Source organism: Pseudorasbora parva, chromosome 3 (genome assembly GCF_024679245.1).
Source record: "Pseudorasbora parva isolate DD20220531a chromosome 3, ASM2467924v1, whole genome shotgun sequence".
In the NCBI taxonomy this organism is placed as follows: domain Eukaryota; kingdom Metazoa; phylum Chordata; class Actinopteri; order Cypriniformes; family Gobionidae; genus Pseudorasbora; species Pseudorasbora parva.
Window position 1 is genome coordinate 62945097 of NC_090174.1, and position 15602 is coordinate 62960698.

At 36.7% G+C, this 15602-nt stretch overlaps 1 protein-coding gene across 1 annotated transcript; it reads left to right on the plus strand.

The window, feature by feature from the left end:
• The first annotated feature begins 384 nt into the window (after positions 1 to 384).
• LOC137071610 (transmembrane protein 127) lies at positions 385 to 13412 on the plus strand. The gene is made up of 4 exons (XM_067439770.1): positions 385 to 1265; positions 2364 to 2589; positions 4696 to 4857; positions 7592 to 13412. Exons 2-4 carry the CDS (start codon positions 2415 to 2417, stop codon positions 7852 to 7854), a joined length of 600 nt encoding a protein of 199 aa, XP_067295871.1. The 5' UTR covers positions 385 to 1265; positions 2364 to 2414; the 3' UTR covers positions 7855 to 13412.
• The last annotated feature ends 2190 nt before the right edge of the window (positions 13413 to 15602 follow it).

Below are 15602 nucleotides of genomic sequence, written 5' to 3' on the forward strand. Positions count from 1 at the left end.
CTAATGACTGGGGAAAACCACACTGCAAAAAACGCTTTTCTTACTCAGTATTTTTATCTTGTTTCTAGTCCAAACATCTAAAAATTCTTACATTAAGGAACATTTACTAGACAAGTAAAAGTAATTGTCTTGTTTTGGGGAAAAATAACTCTAAATGAAGAGAGTTTTTGCTTAAAATAAGATAAATAATCTGCCAATGGCGTGAGAAAAATAATCTTAAAACAACATTATTTTTCTCACCCCACTGGCAGATTATTTATCTTATTTTAAACAAAAACTCTTAATTTTGAGGGTTTTTTTCCCAAAACAAGACAATAATTTTTACTTGTCTAGTAAATGTTTCTTAATGTAAGAATTTTTAGATATTTAGACTACAAACAAGACAAAAATACTGAGTAAGAAAAGCATTTTTTGCAGTGTACAACATGCTGAGATTTTAAAACCGATCACTGGTGTTGTTTTTCATTGTGTATTTTTCTAGCAAGTCTGCAATATTTCATGCTCTGTCAGTGTAATGTCTGTTAAATGATTAGGAATACCTTTCTCATCACAAACAACTGAAAAAGTCATGGGTATTTATTGGTAAGAAACTGGGAACCCTGTCAAATAAAAAGGCAAAAAGCAATTGTGTCTTTTTCCTGAAACCTTCTTTATTTTGCTCGGTTCTACCCAGCGTTATGGCATGAGAAACAGAAAGCATGCATCATGTGAGAGGGGCAGCTTTATTCCTGGACGAATTATAATTGTTTGCTGGTTGTTTGGCTTGTGACACTCATTTCCAGATTTCCCTGAAGCGGAGCTTTTCTATTTGCACATCATTTTTATTAGATTTTAAAGATTTAAAAAATACAGCCAGGGAGTACATTAGGATAAATAAACAAAAAATAATACTAAAACAAAACAATTCCGAGTCACAGATGTCAATAGGTTCATGTAATGCGTGTCCGTCGAGCCTCTAGAGGGCGCTGTGCGAGCGGAGCTGCGCATGCGCAGTGTTCTTGTGCTTTCATGTCGAGTCGTTCCGTGTTGTAAACCATAGACATGTTGTAAACCGCCGCGATTAGCTTTTCCGTGCTGGGGATTTAGACAACACGAGCCGAGTTTACAATATAGACAAATTGTTAATCTTTATTCTGCTCCAGGATGAGATTAGTGGAACACAGGGAATGTTTAATAGCCGTTATTATAATGTCACGAGCGATTCTTCTCCTGTCAAGGTGAGAAACGTCGTTTTCGGGCAGTGACGTCACGCGCGACCCTGTCAGGTATTATTATTTACATTTTTAATCTTTATTGTGGCTTTGTCATTCTCGTAATGCTTAATATCGTTTTGAATGGGATGTTTACGTTACGGAAGGCTTGTTGACGTGACGTGTCACGTGATCTGCACCTCATGTTGTCACGTGCTGTTTTGATTTTTTACAATTTATTAAAGGGTTAGTTCACCCAAAAATGAAATGTCTGTCATTAACTCCTCTCCCTAATGTCGCTCCACACCCGTAAGACCTCCGTTCATCTTCACACACAGGTTAAGATATTTTATATTTAGTCCGAGAGCGTATGCAAGTGTATGCACACTATACTGTCCATGTCCAGAAAGGGAATAAAAACATCATCACAGTAGTCCATATGAGACATCAGTGGGTTAATTAGAGTCTCTTGAAGCATCCAAAATACATTTGGGTCCAAAAATAACAAAAACTACGACTTTATTCAGCATTGGCTTCTCTTCTGGGTTTGTGTTCAATCCTCAAATAAAGATTCAAACGGTTATGAATCAGCGAATTGATTCATGATTCAGATCGCGTGTCAAACTACAGAAATCACGTGACATTGACGATCCAAATCATGAATCAATTCGCTGATTCATAACATCATTCATTGATGATGGTTTTATTCCCTTTCTGGACATGGACAGTATAGTGTGCATACACTTGCATACGCTCTCAGACTAAATATAAAATATCTTAAACTGTGTGTGAAGATGAACGGAGGTCTTACTGGTGTGGAGCGATTTCATTTCTGGGTGAACTAACCCTTTAATTACATTCTAAGTAGGGCAAAACAGGGGGTATTATATATATATATATATATATATATATATATATAGAGAGAGAGAGAGAGAGAGAGAGAGAGAGAGAGAGAGAGAGAGAGAGACTTTAATGTGTGTGTGAGAGAGAGAGAGAGAGAGAGAGAGAGAGAGAGAGAGAGACTTTAATGTGTGTGTGGGTGTGACTATAAAAAAATAAACCTACCCTGAGGAATGGGAATATATAGTGTGAAAACTGTGTTCTTTCTCCAAAGCTGCTCCATTCATGAGCAACTATAAAATCATTTGAAAGTGAGATGTGTATGTTTTACAGGACGTGCTGCTTTTAAACCCATCTGTAAAGTCGGCAGTTCCTGGGGTCAGCATGACCCTGGCGTTGACCCCTGCGGCCGTGTGCCAATGCTTCACCCTTGTGTCGCTGTGCACGTCTATCGCCGACCCAAACTGGATCCAGGTCCAAAATTGTTCCGATCCGGACAGCAAACTCATCTACGGCGTGACCTTCACGATGCACGCGTATCAGAATCGCACGGACACAGGTTTGATAAATTCTTTAGTGTTTTTGGGCTCTACTAGAATGCATGCTCTACATGCATTATTCCTCATATTCTCCATTGTTGCAGCTCCTTTCATCCCAGTCTGTCATGTCAGTAACTCTGTATAGTTCGTGTGTTTATGAAACAGGGCTGAGCGATGTGGCCAAAAAATCATAAATTTTTTGGTTGAATGGCGATACACGGTATATATCCCGGTATTTTCTACGTTTTTCTATTTGGATGGGGAAAAAAATCTGTATAAAAAAAATCTTTAATAATAATGTTATTTCACATCCTGCCCAGTGATGTCCTAAAAACAATGTTGATATTGAAGACTATAAACAAATACACCGAATGTAATCTAGGCAATGCAATATATTGCACTCATTCACGGAAGCCTGAAGTTTAGTGAATATTTACTTCTAGAAGGCTCATCCTCTCCTGACAGAAAAATGGACATATTTGCAAGACTTTCTAACGTTTTCAGATGGAGAATATTAGGGCTGTAACGATACACCAAACCCACGATTCGGTTCGTATCACGATTTTTGACCCACGGTACGATACAAACCTCGATATGGGGGGGACAAAACAGTTTTATTCTGTACAATATTCTGTAGCCTATTTTGCCGTCAATACCATATATCTGTATGGTCAATAGGCTACTGCCGACGTTTTTCTTGTCAACTACACGATTGCCATCCTTGTTCTCCACCGGGTAGCTGAAATGTTGCCATACTGCTGACTTAAAAGTTGGACCTGGACAGGAAGGATAATTCTGGGAGTTGGAAGGGGTGTGTCGCGATTCTGCCTTCTCACATCGCGATACAGGTTCGTGGACCTGCGTATTGCGATTTCGATTTCATATCGCATATCGTTACAGCCCTAGAGAATATACCTGTGAAATGTAAGTTCTGCACTGAGGAAAGCACCATATTTCAAACGTATTAAACAGCATGAGTTCTGTAAGTCAGCACAAGTAGCTTATATCCGTCAGAGCTTCTGAAGGGGGAAGCTGCTTTAAACTATACGGGTTAACTATAATATATATCCAGTTATTTTGAAGCCCTTAAAGGGTCATTAACTCCTCTCCCTAATGTCGCTCCACACCCGTAAGACCTCCGTTCATCTTCACACACAGTTTAAGATATTTTATATTTAGTCCGAGAGCGTATGCAAGTGTATGCACACTATACTGTCCATGTCCAGAAAGGGAATAAAAACATCATCACAGTAGTCCATATGAGACATCAGTGGGTTAATTAGAGTCTCTTGAAGCATCCAAAATACATTTGGGTCCAAAAATAACAAAAACTACGACTTTATTCAGCAATTGGCTTCTCTTCCGGGTTTGTGTTCAATCCTCAAATAAAGATTCAAACGGTTATGAATCAGCGAATTGATTCATGATTCGGATCACGTCTCAAACTGCTGAAATCACGAGACATCGGCGATCTGAATCATGAATCAATTCGCTGATTCATAACCGTTTGAATCTTTATTTGAGGATTGAACACAAACGCGGAAGAGAAGCCAATGCTGAATAAAGTCGTAGTTTTTGTTATTTTTGGACCCAGATGTATTTTGGATGCTTCAAGAGACTCTAATTAACCCACTGATGTCTCATATGGACTACTGTGATGATGTTTTTATTCCCTTTCTGGACATGGACAGTATAGTGTGCATACACTTGCATACGCTCTTGGAGGTCGTTGCGGGTGTGGAACGACATTAGGGTGAGTCATTAATAACATAAATTTCATTTTTGGGTGAACGAACCCTTTAATATAAAGCGTGTGTCCTGTTGAGGACTAATTGTATCATGCACTTCCCCTGCATCAGCTCACTCTGCGTACTCCACTATTTGACAGATGCGTTTGTCTCAATCTGCTGTATATCGATATAAACGGTATTGGCTCATTCTTTATCTTCTCTAAAAATATATATATTGATATATTGTACAAACTTGATATACCGCCCAGCCCTACTATGATGCCCCTCCTTCTGAAAAGCACACTGTGCTCTGATTGGTGGGCTGGAAAGCCAGGTGTTGTGATTGGTGTTTGGGATATTCCCCGCCCCTCTCAGATGATGATGATGTGTTGTTAGGTCTGTTGGGCGGTCTGCACGGATGGGGGATGTGTCTGCTGTACTGGCTGGCCGCTCTCTGCTACAGCGCCGTCCTGTTCTCCAGCTTCTCTTTCCTGCTGGATTTCCTGGGAGTGGCTGTCACTCATTCAAAGCTGGTGACATCACTGCACATCTTGACAGGTGACGTCATCTGATAACCGATATATTTGCTGATAATCTAAATCAAAATTTTTGTAAAATTAAGGTTTTGCTCAAACCGCTGAACTAGGGGTGCACCTATATGAACATTTTGGACAATACTGGTAACCGATAATTCTTTATATTCGAAAGCCGATAGCCGATATACTGTCTGATAATCTAAATCCAAATTATTATATAATAAAGGTTTTGCTAAAACCTCTGAACTAGGGATGCATCGAAATGAACATTTTGGCCGATGCCGATAATTCTTTATATTTGAAAGCCGATAACCGATATATTGGATGATTAATCTAAATCCAAATTGTTTGTTTTTTTAAGAGCCAAAGCCGATAACCGACACATTGGCCGATAATCTAAATCCCAATTTTTGTATAATTAAAATTTTGCACAAACCTCTAAAAATGTGGTCGATACGATAATTCTTTATATTCAAATGCGGATAACCGATATATCGTCCCAAATTTTTGTATATTTAAGGTTTTGCACAAACCTCTAACTAGGGATGCACCAATATTAACATTTTGGCAGATACCAATAATTTTTTACATTTGAAAGCTGATAACCGATATATTGGCCAATGATCGAAATCCTAACTTTTAATATAATTAAGGTTTTGCTCAAACCTCTGAACTAGGGATGCACCGATATGAACATTTAGGCTGAATGTGATAATTCTATATATTTGAAAGCCGATAACCGATATCTAAATCTAAATCCAGATTTTTGTAAAATTAAGGTTTTGCTCAAACCTCTGAGCTAGGGGTGCACCGATATGAACATTTTGTCCGATACTTGTAACCGATAATTCTTCATATTCGAAAGCCGATAACCGATACATTGGATGATAAATCTAAATCCAGATTGTTTGCTTTTTGAGAGCCAAAGCTGCTAACCAAAACATTTGGTGGAAAATCTAAATCTCAATGTTTGTATAATCAAGATACAAGATACAAGTTAATCAAATTTGTTGCACAAACCTCAACAAATTTGGTCGATATGATTATTCTTTATATTTGAATGCCGATAACGATATATCAGCGATAAATCTAAATCCAAATTTTTGTATAATTAAGGTTTTGCTCAAACCTCCTAACTAGTGATGCATCGATATAACCATTTTGGCCGATACCGGTAATTCTTTATATTTGAAAGCTGATAACCGATATATTGGCTGATCTAAATAAATGAATCTAAATTTAAAATTATGTAATTTTTGGGAGCCTGATTACAAAAACAAAAGTTTCATTATTAAATCCATGTCCCAAACAGACAATCATGATGTTCTCTTTATATTTTTATGTTGCCGATATGACTGACTTCAACTGCATTTTCCTTTTTTGAATTGATTGCAATAATATTTCAAGCATTTCAAACCCATCATGGAGAACACTGAAATGTCTCAGCTGAGGGAAATAATACATTATTTATCAGCTTTAATAAATCAGACAAATATTCGTATCTGGCCGATAACATTAAAAATGAACATGCATCAACCAATACCGATATGGTGGCAATATATGGTGCATCCCTAACATACACCGGTTAATAATTTTTGCCTATTTTGCCTCCATAAGTGACTAGTGGAAAGAAAACATCCAGAACACACATTTAAGTGTTTATTGTATTGCACTTTATTTGTTTGCGTCTGTAGAATTCAATCTCAATTTATCTCTTTAGTCAGAAATCTCCACTTCAGCAGCTTTACACACACACCAAATTCATATCTATATTCTAAAGGTTTGTTCATATATCATTTGCCTGATTTATACAACATTTAACCCCTTAAAATGTGTCTGTTGACAGTGTTTTCTGATTTATGCAGTGATGAAAACAGCAATCCGAAATCTCTATAAAACCCTTTAATATGTTAACAAAACCAAACAAGAATTATGAATCTGGTTTTATCCAATGTTCTAATTTCGGTATGCAAATTAATGCATATTTAATGACATGTCTTATTTGCATATTTAAGCTGTACATTCCATTTGTAATACAAAACGATTGTCTGAATGTACTGCGATTAATTGACTGGTAATTACTCTTAGTTAGTTCAGTTTAGAGTTTTTAACTCTTAGTCAATCAGGGATTACTATTGTGAGCCGTCAGATTTTAGGTTAATTTCCGCAATTTAATAACACATTTGCATGCTTACACTTAATGGTCAGTTAAAGGGATAGTTCACTTTAAAATGAAAATGCTGTCCTCCTTTACTCACCCTCAAGTTGTTTAAACCTGTATGAATTTCTTTCTTCAGCTGAACACAAGGGGATATATTTTGAAGAATGTCAGAAACCAAACAGTTAACTGGAGCAATTGACTTACATAGTATTTATTTTTCCTACTATGTAAGTCAATGGCTCCAGTTAACTGATTGGTTACTGACATTCTTCACAATATCTTCCCTTGTGTTCAGCTGAAGAAAGACATTTCTTGCAGCCTAACAAATATAATATTTAATCAGTTTTTTTTTAGTAAGTATTATATATGGACTGTTTTAAATTGCACACTTTTATGATCAAAGCAGATTTTTCTTGCATTAAAAAGGATAGCATTGTTACACAACATCATAATGTTCAGTGTTTCATTGCGCACAATTTAAAATTCAAACAAATGCAGCCTTAGTGAGCAGAAAAACAGTATATTTAATAAGTATTTATCTCAGTTTGTGTTTTAGGCTTCATCTGAATCACTCACTAATGTCTTCTCGTTTCAGCTGTCATTTGTGTGGCGGCGCTGGGTGTGTGTGCGGCCTGTGTGTGTGTGATAAAACACAACCTGCAGCGAGGGAAAGATTGCCTTTTTCCCGGAGAAAGCTTCTTCATCGAGATTTTGGGCCTACTCTTCTCTTTAATGGCGTGCACTTTCGCCCTCAAGGGTCGGCCTGAACCCGTGAGGTCATGTGACTATCTGAGCGTGGGCGGAGAGGACAGTGATACGGAGCCTCTGATTGGTGGAGCTGAGGAGAGGGCGGAGTAAAGACGTCAGAGGTTCACTTGGCTTATGCACTTTATTTTATCATGGCGGGAAACATGAGCCGTCAGGAGCACATGGACCACTCGCAGAGCGGGAATTTGAATTGAATTGGTCGCACAGGATGTAGAATTAGAATGACGAAATTATTTATTTACTGAGTTTCAATTTAAATAATTTCAAAACATCACACTTTTTTGTTGCCGTTTTGTCTTTTATTAAATGCCTATTTATTTTAGCTTTAGTTATTTAACTAGAATATTTACTGAAGTTTTTTTATATTTTACTTATTACTTATACAGGTGTATTTTAAGCAATTTAGTTTCAGTTAACTATAAAACATAATTCATTTTGGACTTAAATATATTTGTTTGCTTGTATTTGTCAGAATTAATTTGGCATTTTTCTCTATTGTTTAACATTTGGAAATTTTAACACAAATAAAGTGGTAATAATCCATAAAATCTAATTTAATTTAATACAACTTTACAATAAAAACTCATATTAGTAATGAATGCCATTCAGACATTTTTATGTGACTTTTTAAGTGATTTTTTCCCCAAAACATCACAGATTTTTTGCCATTTTTGTTTAGTCTTTTATTTGATGTCTATTTATTTTAGTTTTAGTTATTTGAGTACATCACTTTAATAAAAATACTAAAGTTTTTATTATTATATTTATTACTCATACAGGTTTATTTTAAGCAACTTTAATTTTAGTTTCAGTTAACTATTAAACATAATTAATTTGGCCTTAATTATATTTGTTTGCTTATATTTGTCAGAATTAATTTGGCTTTTTTTCTAATATTGTTAAAGCAGTTTGCACCAATTATTTCTATTTTGAAATTTTTAATTCTGGTAACGTGGTAATAATCCATAAAATCGCATTTAATTTAATAAAACTTTACAATAAAACTCATATTAGTAATAATGGCATTCAGGCATTTTTATGTGACTTTTTAAGTGAAAAAAAAAAATCAAAACATCACAGATTTTTTGTCATTTTTGTTTTGTCTTTTATTAGATGTGTTTTATTTTATTTTTATTTATTTAAGTACATCAACTAAATAAAAATACTGAAGTTTTTTATATTTTATTTATTACTTATACAGGTTTATTTTAAGCAACTTTAATGCTTTCATTTTAGTTTCAGTTAACTATTAAACATAATTAATTTGGACTAAATTACCGGTATATGTGTTTGCTTATATTTGGCAGAATTAATTTGGCAGTTTTCTCTAATATTATTAAAGCAGTTTGCAAACTTTTGGCATACAGCACCAAAAATTAATTGTTTGGCTGAAATTAATTTTAAATTCTGGTCTATCTAAAGTGGTCTACTATAATAATCCATAAAATTGCATTTAATTGAATAAAACTTTACAATAAAACTAATTTTAGTAATGTGACTTTTTAAGTAAAAAAAAAAATGCATTGCATTTATTTATTTTTACAGCTGCTGTATATGAATGAAATACATTTTTTTAATTCTAAAATGCATAATCAAATATTTCCTAAATGTTGTGTGATGAGAACGTGGCTAATTCCTAGTGGAATAGTGACATTTATTTGAATTTCTTTCCTTTTTAATTTGACTTTTATGATTTAAATTGTATTTTTTCACTGTTTAAAAAAAAATAACAATTGAAAATAATGTATATACAGTGCAGCGAGAGGCAAAAAAACCCTGTGAGGGCTTATTTTAATTCACCTGAACAATATTAAATTAAACTTACAATTTTGTATCCTGTTGCTAATTCAATTCAAATTCAGTTCAGTATTCAATATCTGGCTCACAGGAACCAAAGAGAAGAGCACAACTTCTATTATTTATTACTAATACGCTGCTGCCTTCAAGTCCTGCTGGAAAGTAATGAAAAATAAATCCCATATCGCATCTAGGCAGGTGGAGCTGGGGAGGAGGAGGGGTTCAGAAGAGCTTTGACTTTGCTTTCCTAGCAAATATTATAGCAGATATTTCTCTCTCTTTTGCGCTTACTAACGTTATAATGAAGAGCAAAGTGTGTCATTAATGCTTCATGCTGCCAGAATTATGGGAAATGTAGTTTTTCTGTGATCATTCCGACACGACTTGAAGAAGGCAGAGATCCTCATAGATGAGCACAACTGCCACTTGTTTTCTACTCTCGGACCAAATCCAGAAACCACTAAAAGTCACAATCGGTTTGTTTCAGGGATTTGAGAGCTGTTCATAATTACACTGATCTGGCATAACATTATGACCGGTGAAGGGAATAACACTGATGATCTCTTCATCACGGCACCTGTTAGTGGGTGGGATATAATAGGCAGCAATTGAACATTTTTTTCTCAAAGTTGATGTGTTAGAAGCAGGAATGTGATGTATTAGAAGCTTTTGATGGATACTGCAGTGGTCAGTATCTATCAAAAGTGCTCCAAGGAAGGACCAGTGGAGAACCGGCCACAGGGTCATGGGCGGCCAAGGCTCATTGATGACCGTGGGGAGCGAAGGCTGGCCCGTGGGGTCCGATCAAACAGACGAGCTACTGGAGCTCAAACTGCTCCAGAAGTTAATGCTGGTTCAGATAGAAAGCTGTCAGAAAGGTTTCAGGCTGGCAAAAGGGGGACCAACATAATGTTAGAAAGATGGTCATAATGTTATGCCTGATCGGTGTATATGTGAACGCTCCACATTAACTCTTTATACTGAAACAAACTCAGACCTTTATACTGCATAATCACATTTAATATCCAATGTATGCATAAATGAGAAGAAATCATAAAACGCAATGTAACGTTCTAGTTGACCATGTGTGAACAGAAAGTGGACTGAGACCCGATCAGCGTTCAGATGGACTAAACTGCGATCGGAGTCCACTTTCAAGTGCACATACAATGTGAAAATCTTTTCCACTTCACTTAAAGGGTGTAATCTGAGATATTCAGGGCTGTTTTTCATCTTCTGGTGATTTCTGTGGATTAATGACTCCTCAGCGTGCCTTGAGCTTCAACATTTATTATATGTAAAAGATTTTTAAGCGCTTTTAAAGGGATACTTCAACTGAAAAATAAAATAAATCTGATATTTACTCTTCGTCTAAACCTGTATGAGCGTCTTTGAACACAAAACAAGATATTTTAAAGAATGTCGGTGAGCAAAAAGTTGCTGGTCCTCATTATATGAAAAATACTATGGAAGTCAATGGGGACTGGAAACTGTTCGGCTTCAACTTTCTTCAGAATATCTTCTTTTGTGTTCTACGGACGAATGAAGCTCATACATGTTTAGAGCATCTTGAGGACGAGTAAATAATAGATTTTAGTTTTTTGGTGCACTGTCCCTTTAAATCTCCAGCTCGCTCATGAAACATCAACATATGAGTTTTATGTTTTCTAGCTAACATTGATGACGTTGATGAGTCAAATCAGTCTCATACTGTATTTGTATTTCCCACTTTTAAATATTGTCCATTTGTCGTTTGTTTGATCTGTGATTTCAGTGGAATTATGATGTATGATATCGTTCATCTCAAAAATGAAAATTTTGTCATGTACTCACTTTCATATTGTACAAATCTTTTTCGTCTCATCAAGGGCAAGATTATTAGCGAATAATGACTTGAATGTGATGCAAATATAATATAACTTCAAAAAATAATGCACAGATCATATGATATATTTACACACTATATTGCCATTAGTTTTGTGACGCCTGCCTTTCCATGCACATTATCATCCCATTGTTAATCCGTAGGGTTTAATCTGGAGTCGGCCCACCCTCTCTAACAGCTTCAGCTCTTCTGGGAAGGCTTTTCTCAAGGTTTAGGAGTGTGTTTATGACCATTCTTTATGACAGGACAAGAAGGGGCTGTCCCCAAACTGTTCCCACAAAAATGGAAGCATGAAATTGTCCAAAATGTCTTGGTGAAGCATTAAAGGTGGGGTCAGTGCTATCTGGTAACCGTTGTTGATATCTCAAATCACCAAAACAAGCACGCCCCTACCCCCTGAAAGGGTCTCGGCCCTATATCGATAGCTCCGCCCCACACATACATAACCCAGGCAACGACTATGGCAGAAACTAATCCAGGTCGAATATTCAATGAAAAAGTCACCCCTTCCATCACAAAAACACAAACTCATGAACAACTCGATAGTACACCAGCACGAGTCCAGCTAACAAACATATTACAATTATGACCAGATTAGAGTTATAGCGATCACAAAAACACAAACCGTTCTCATGAACAACTCGATAAAGTTAGTATACAAGCTCGATAGTCCAGCTAACGACATATTACAGTTATGACCGGATGGGTTATATAAATGAAAAGAGGAAACAAACATATATTAGGAGTATAGAATCTTACCTGTCGGAGACATTGTGTGAGCTGAAGCTTGAAACAGACACTGAGGGGATTTAGATGCTCCATACGGTGTGGAAATAAACGAGTCTGTATCATCGCTGAAGTGAGCGACAGTACGATCGGAAATGGACAAACAAGCAAACATGACATGAGCATAGTCAAGCAAAAGCAGCATATTAGGCTAGTTCTTGGCTAATGTCTGTCCTGTGTGACGTGTGTTTTGAATAATGACGCGCACTGAGCCTCTCTTCTCGCCATAGACACGCCCCTTACCTGCTGATTGGCTACAAGTTTGTTATTCCACTCGGCCCGAGTCCTTTTTCTAAAACAGTTTTGAAATAACACTTACCCCACCTTCAAGAGTTCCTTTCACTGGAACTAAGGGGCCAACCCCTGAAAACAACCCCATGCCATAATCCCCCCTCCACCAAACTTTACACTTGGCACAATGCAGTCAGGCGAGTCCCGTTCTCCTGGCGACGGCCAAACCCAGACTCGTCCATGGGATTGTCAGACTGAAGCGTGATTGGTCGCTCAGAGAACACGTCTCACTGCTCTAGAGTCCAGTGGCGGCTGCTTTACTCCACTGCATCCCACGCTTTGCATTGCTCTTGGTGATGTAAGGCTTGGATGAGCTGCTCGGCCATGGAAACCCATTCCATGAAGCTCTCTCCGCTGTTCGTGAGCTCATCTGAAGGCCACAGAAGTCTGGAGGTCTGGAGCTGTTGACTCTGCAGAAAGTTGGTGACTTCCGCACACTGTGACCCTCAGCATGCGCTGACCCCACTCTATGATTTAACACTTAGTTGCTGTTGTTCCCAATGGCTTCCTCTTTGTTATAATCCCATTAACAGTTGAGCGTGGAATATTTAGTAGTGAGGAAATGTCAGGAATGGACTTATTGCACAGGTGTCAGCCTATCACGGCCCCACGCTTGAGTTCACTGAGCTCCTGAGAGCGACCCATTCTTTCACTAATGTGTGTAGAAGCGTCTGCAGGCCGAGAGCTGGAGTTATACACCTGTGGCCATGAAGAGATCGAACACCCGAACTCAGAGATCACAATACTTTTGGCATTATAGTGTGTATATGTGCATATTTCACAGTAATCATCGTTTTGTCCTCAACAGAGACATGCAAACACTGTGATTTTTAAAAAGTATTAATACACGCAATGTCTAAAGAATAAATATTTGTTCATGTGTGGTGAAGCCATTGTGTTTAATCGTATGTAATACACACACACACACAAAAAAAAGATCATATCTTCATGGTTTCTTGTCCAAAGTTGAGCTTCAGACGTTTTGATGATTTGGACGGTTCCCTGAATCAACCTGAATGAGCTTCCTTCGTGTTCACAGTGCCTTAATTTCTCTCGCTCTAATTAGGCTCGCTCTCCGTTACGTCACATGACACCAGCCTGTGCTCCCAATAGGCTGGAGACCATCGCCATAGTAACCCTGAGAAGTTGATGTCACGATGAGTTTGTGAATGGAGAGGACGGTGATGTGATGTTTATCAGCTCCATGATTCGTGCGGTGTTTCTGCGGTTATTAAACCATGATTAAAGTGTAATAGTAATGATGTGGAACTGGAGGAAAGCTCTGACAGGACTGTGTGTATTATGAGGAGGAAATAAGCAATCTTCATGTTTCACGAGTTCGTTTTTAAAGCAATGCATCCGTCATATACACAGCACAGGCCAAAAGTTTGGACACGTTTCTATTTGTAATGTTTTTGAAAGAAGTTTCTTCTGCTCATCAAGCCTGCATTTATTTGATCAAAAAAAATAAAAAAAAATAAATAATATTGTGATATATTATTACACTTTAAAATAATTGGTTTTGAATGTATTCTCCTTTAAATGCTGATTTATTTCTGTGCTCAGAGCTGAATGTTCAGGATGGTTCCTCCAGTCTTCAGTGATCATGATCCTTCAGAAATCATTCTCAGATGAGGATTCATTAGGAGTGTTGGACACAGTTCTGCTCACTAATATAATACTTTGATAAATGAAAAGTAAAAAAAAAAAAAAAACATTAAAAAAAGAAGCAAATGTTTTAAAAATAGAAATCTTTTGTAACCACAATATACTCCACTGGTCAGTCATTTATTTTCTTTCTTTTTTTGAAATAAATGAATAATTTTATTCAGCAAGGATGTGTTAAATTGATAAAAATTGATAGTAAAGGAAATTTATATTATTTGAAAACATGTTTTTATTTAGAATAAATGCAGTTCTTTTGAGCCTTTTATTCCTCATATATTAGTGAGCAGAACTGTGTCCAACACTCCTAATGAATCCTCATCTGAGAATGATTTCTGAAGGATCATGATCACTGAAGCCAAGTTTATTTGTATAGCACATTTCATACCCAATGGCAATTCAAAGTGCTTTACATAGAAATTAATTAAAACAGTGGTAACAAATGCATGAGAAAAAAAGAATACCACATGGACGAATAAAAATTTAAAAACAAGCATAGTTAAAAACTGTTGTAAAGACAATAATAAGAATAATAATAATAAACCAAAAAATGGTCAGATCCACAATAATGGTCTGATATAAAAACAAACATTCTTCAGTTTACAGTCTACACACATGTACCATCTTAATTAGAACACCTCTCATTCATTTCTTTCTCAAACACGTTCATAACATCCATTTTAATCACTATTCCCTGATTTTTACTCAGGAACCTTCTTGTTAAACCCTTACTCACTCATCATACCCTCCACAGATTTACACATACTCAAACCTTATTGTCAAACTTACTATTTCCATCAAACCCAGTATTCACTCGTCATATTTAACTCAAAAGAACATATAAAATAAACAATAACCAGAGATAAGAACAAAGGTAAACTAAAATAATTATAAAAAGAATAAAGAGATAAGATAGGGTGCAATCAGTCGGACATACAGTGCTCGGAGCTCATTCAGTAAATGCACAGCTGAACAGATGTGTTTTGAGTCTGGATTTGAATGTGGCTACTGTTGGAGCACATCTGATCTGTTCAGGAAGCTGGTTCCAACTACGGCTGGCATAATAGCTAAAAGCAGACTCTCCTTGCTTTGAGTGAACTCTTGGTATTTCTAACTGACTTGATCCTGCTGATCTGAGTGATCTGTTGGGTTTGTATTTAATCAGCATATCTGCGATGTATTGAGGTCCCAGCTCATTGAGTGATTTATAAACAAGTAATAGTACTTTAAAATCGATCCTAAATGTAACTGGAAGCCAGTGTAAAGACCTGAGGACTGGTGTGATATGGTCATATTTTCTGGTTCTGCTCAGGATCCTGGCAGCAGCGTTCTGTATGAGCTGCAGCTGTCTAATGGTCTTTTTAGGAAGGCCGGTGAGAAGGCCGTTACAATAGTCCACCCTACTGGTGATGAA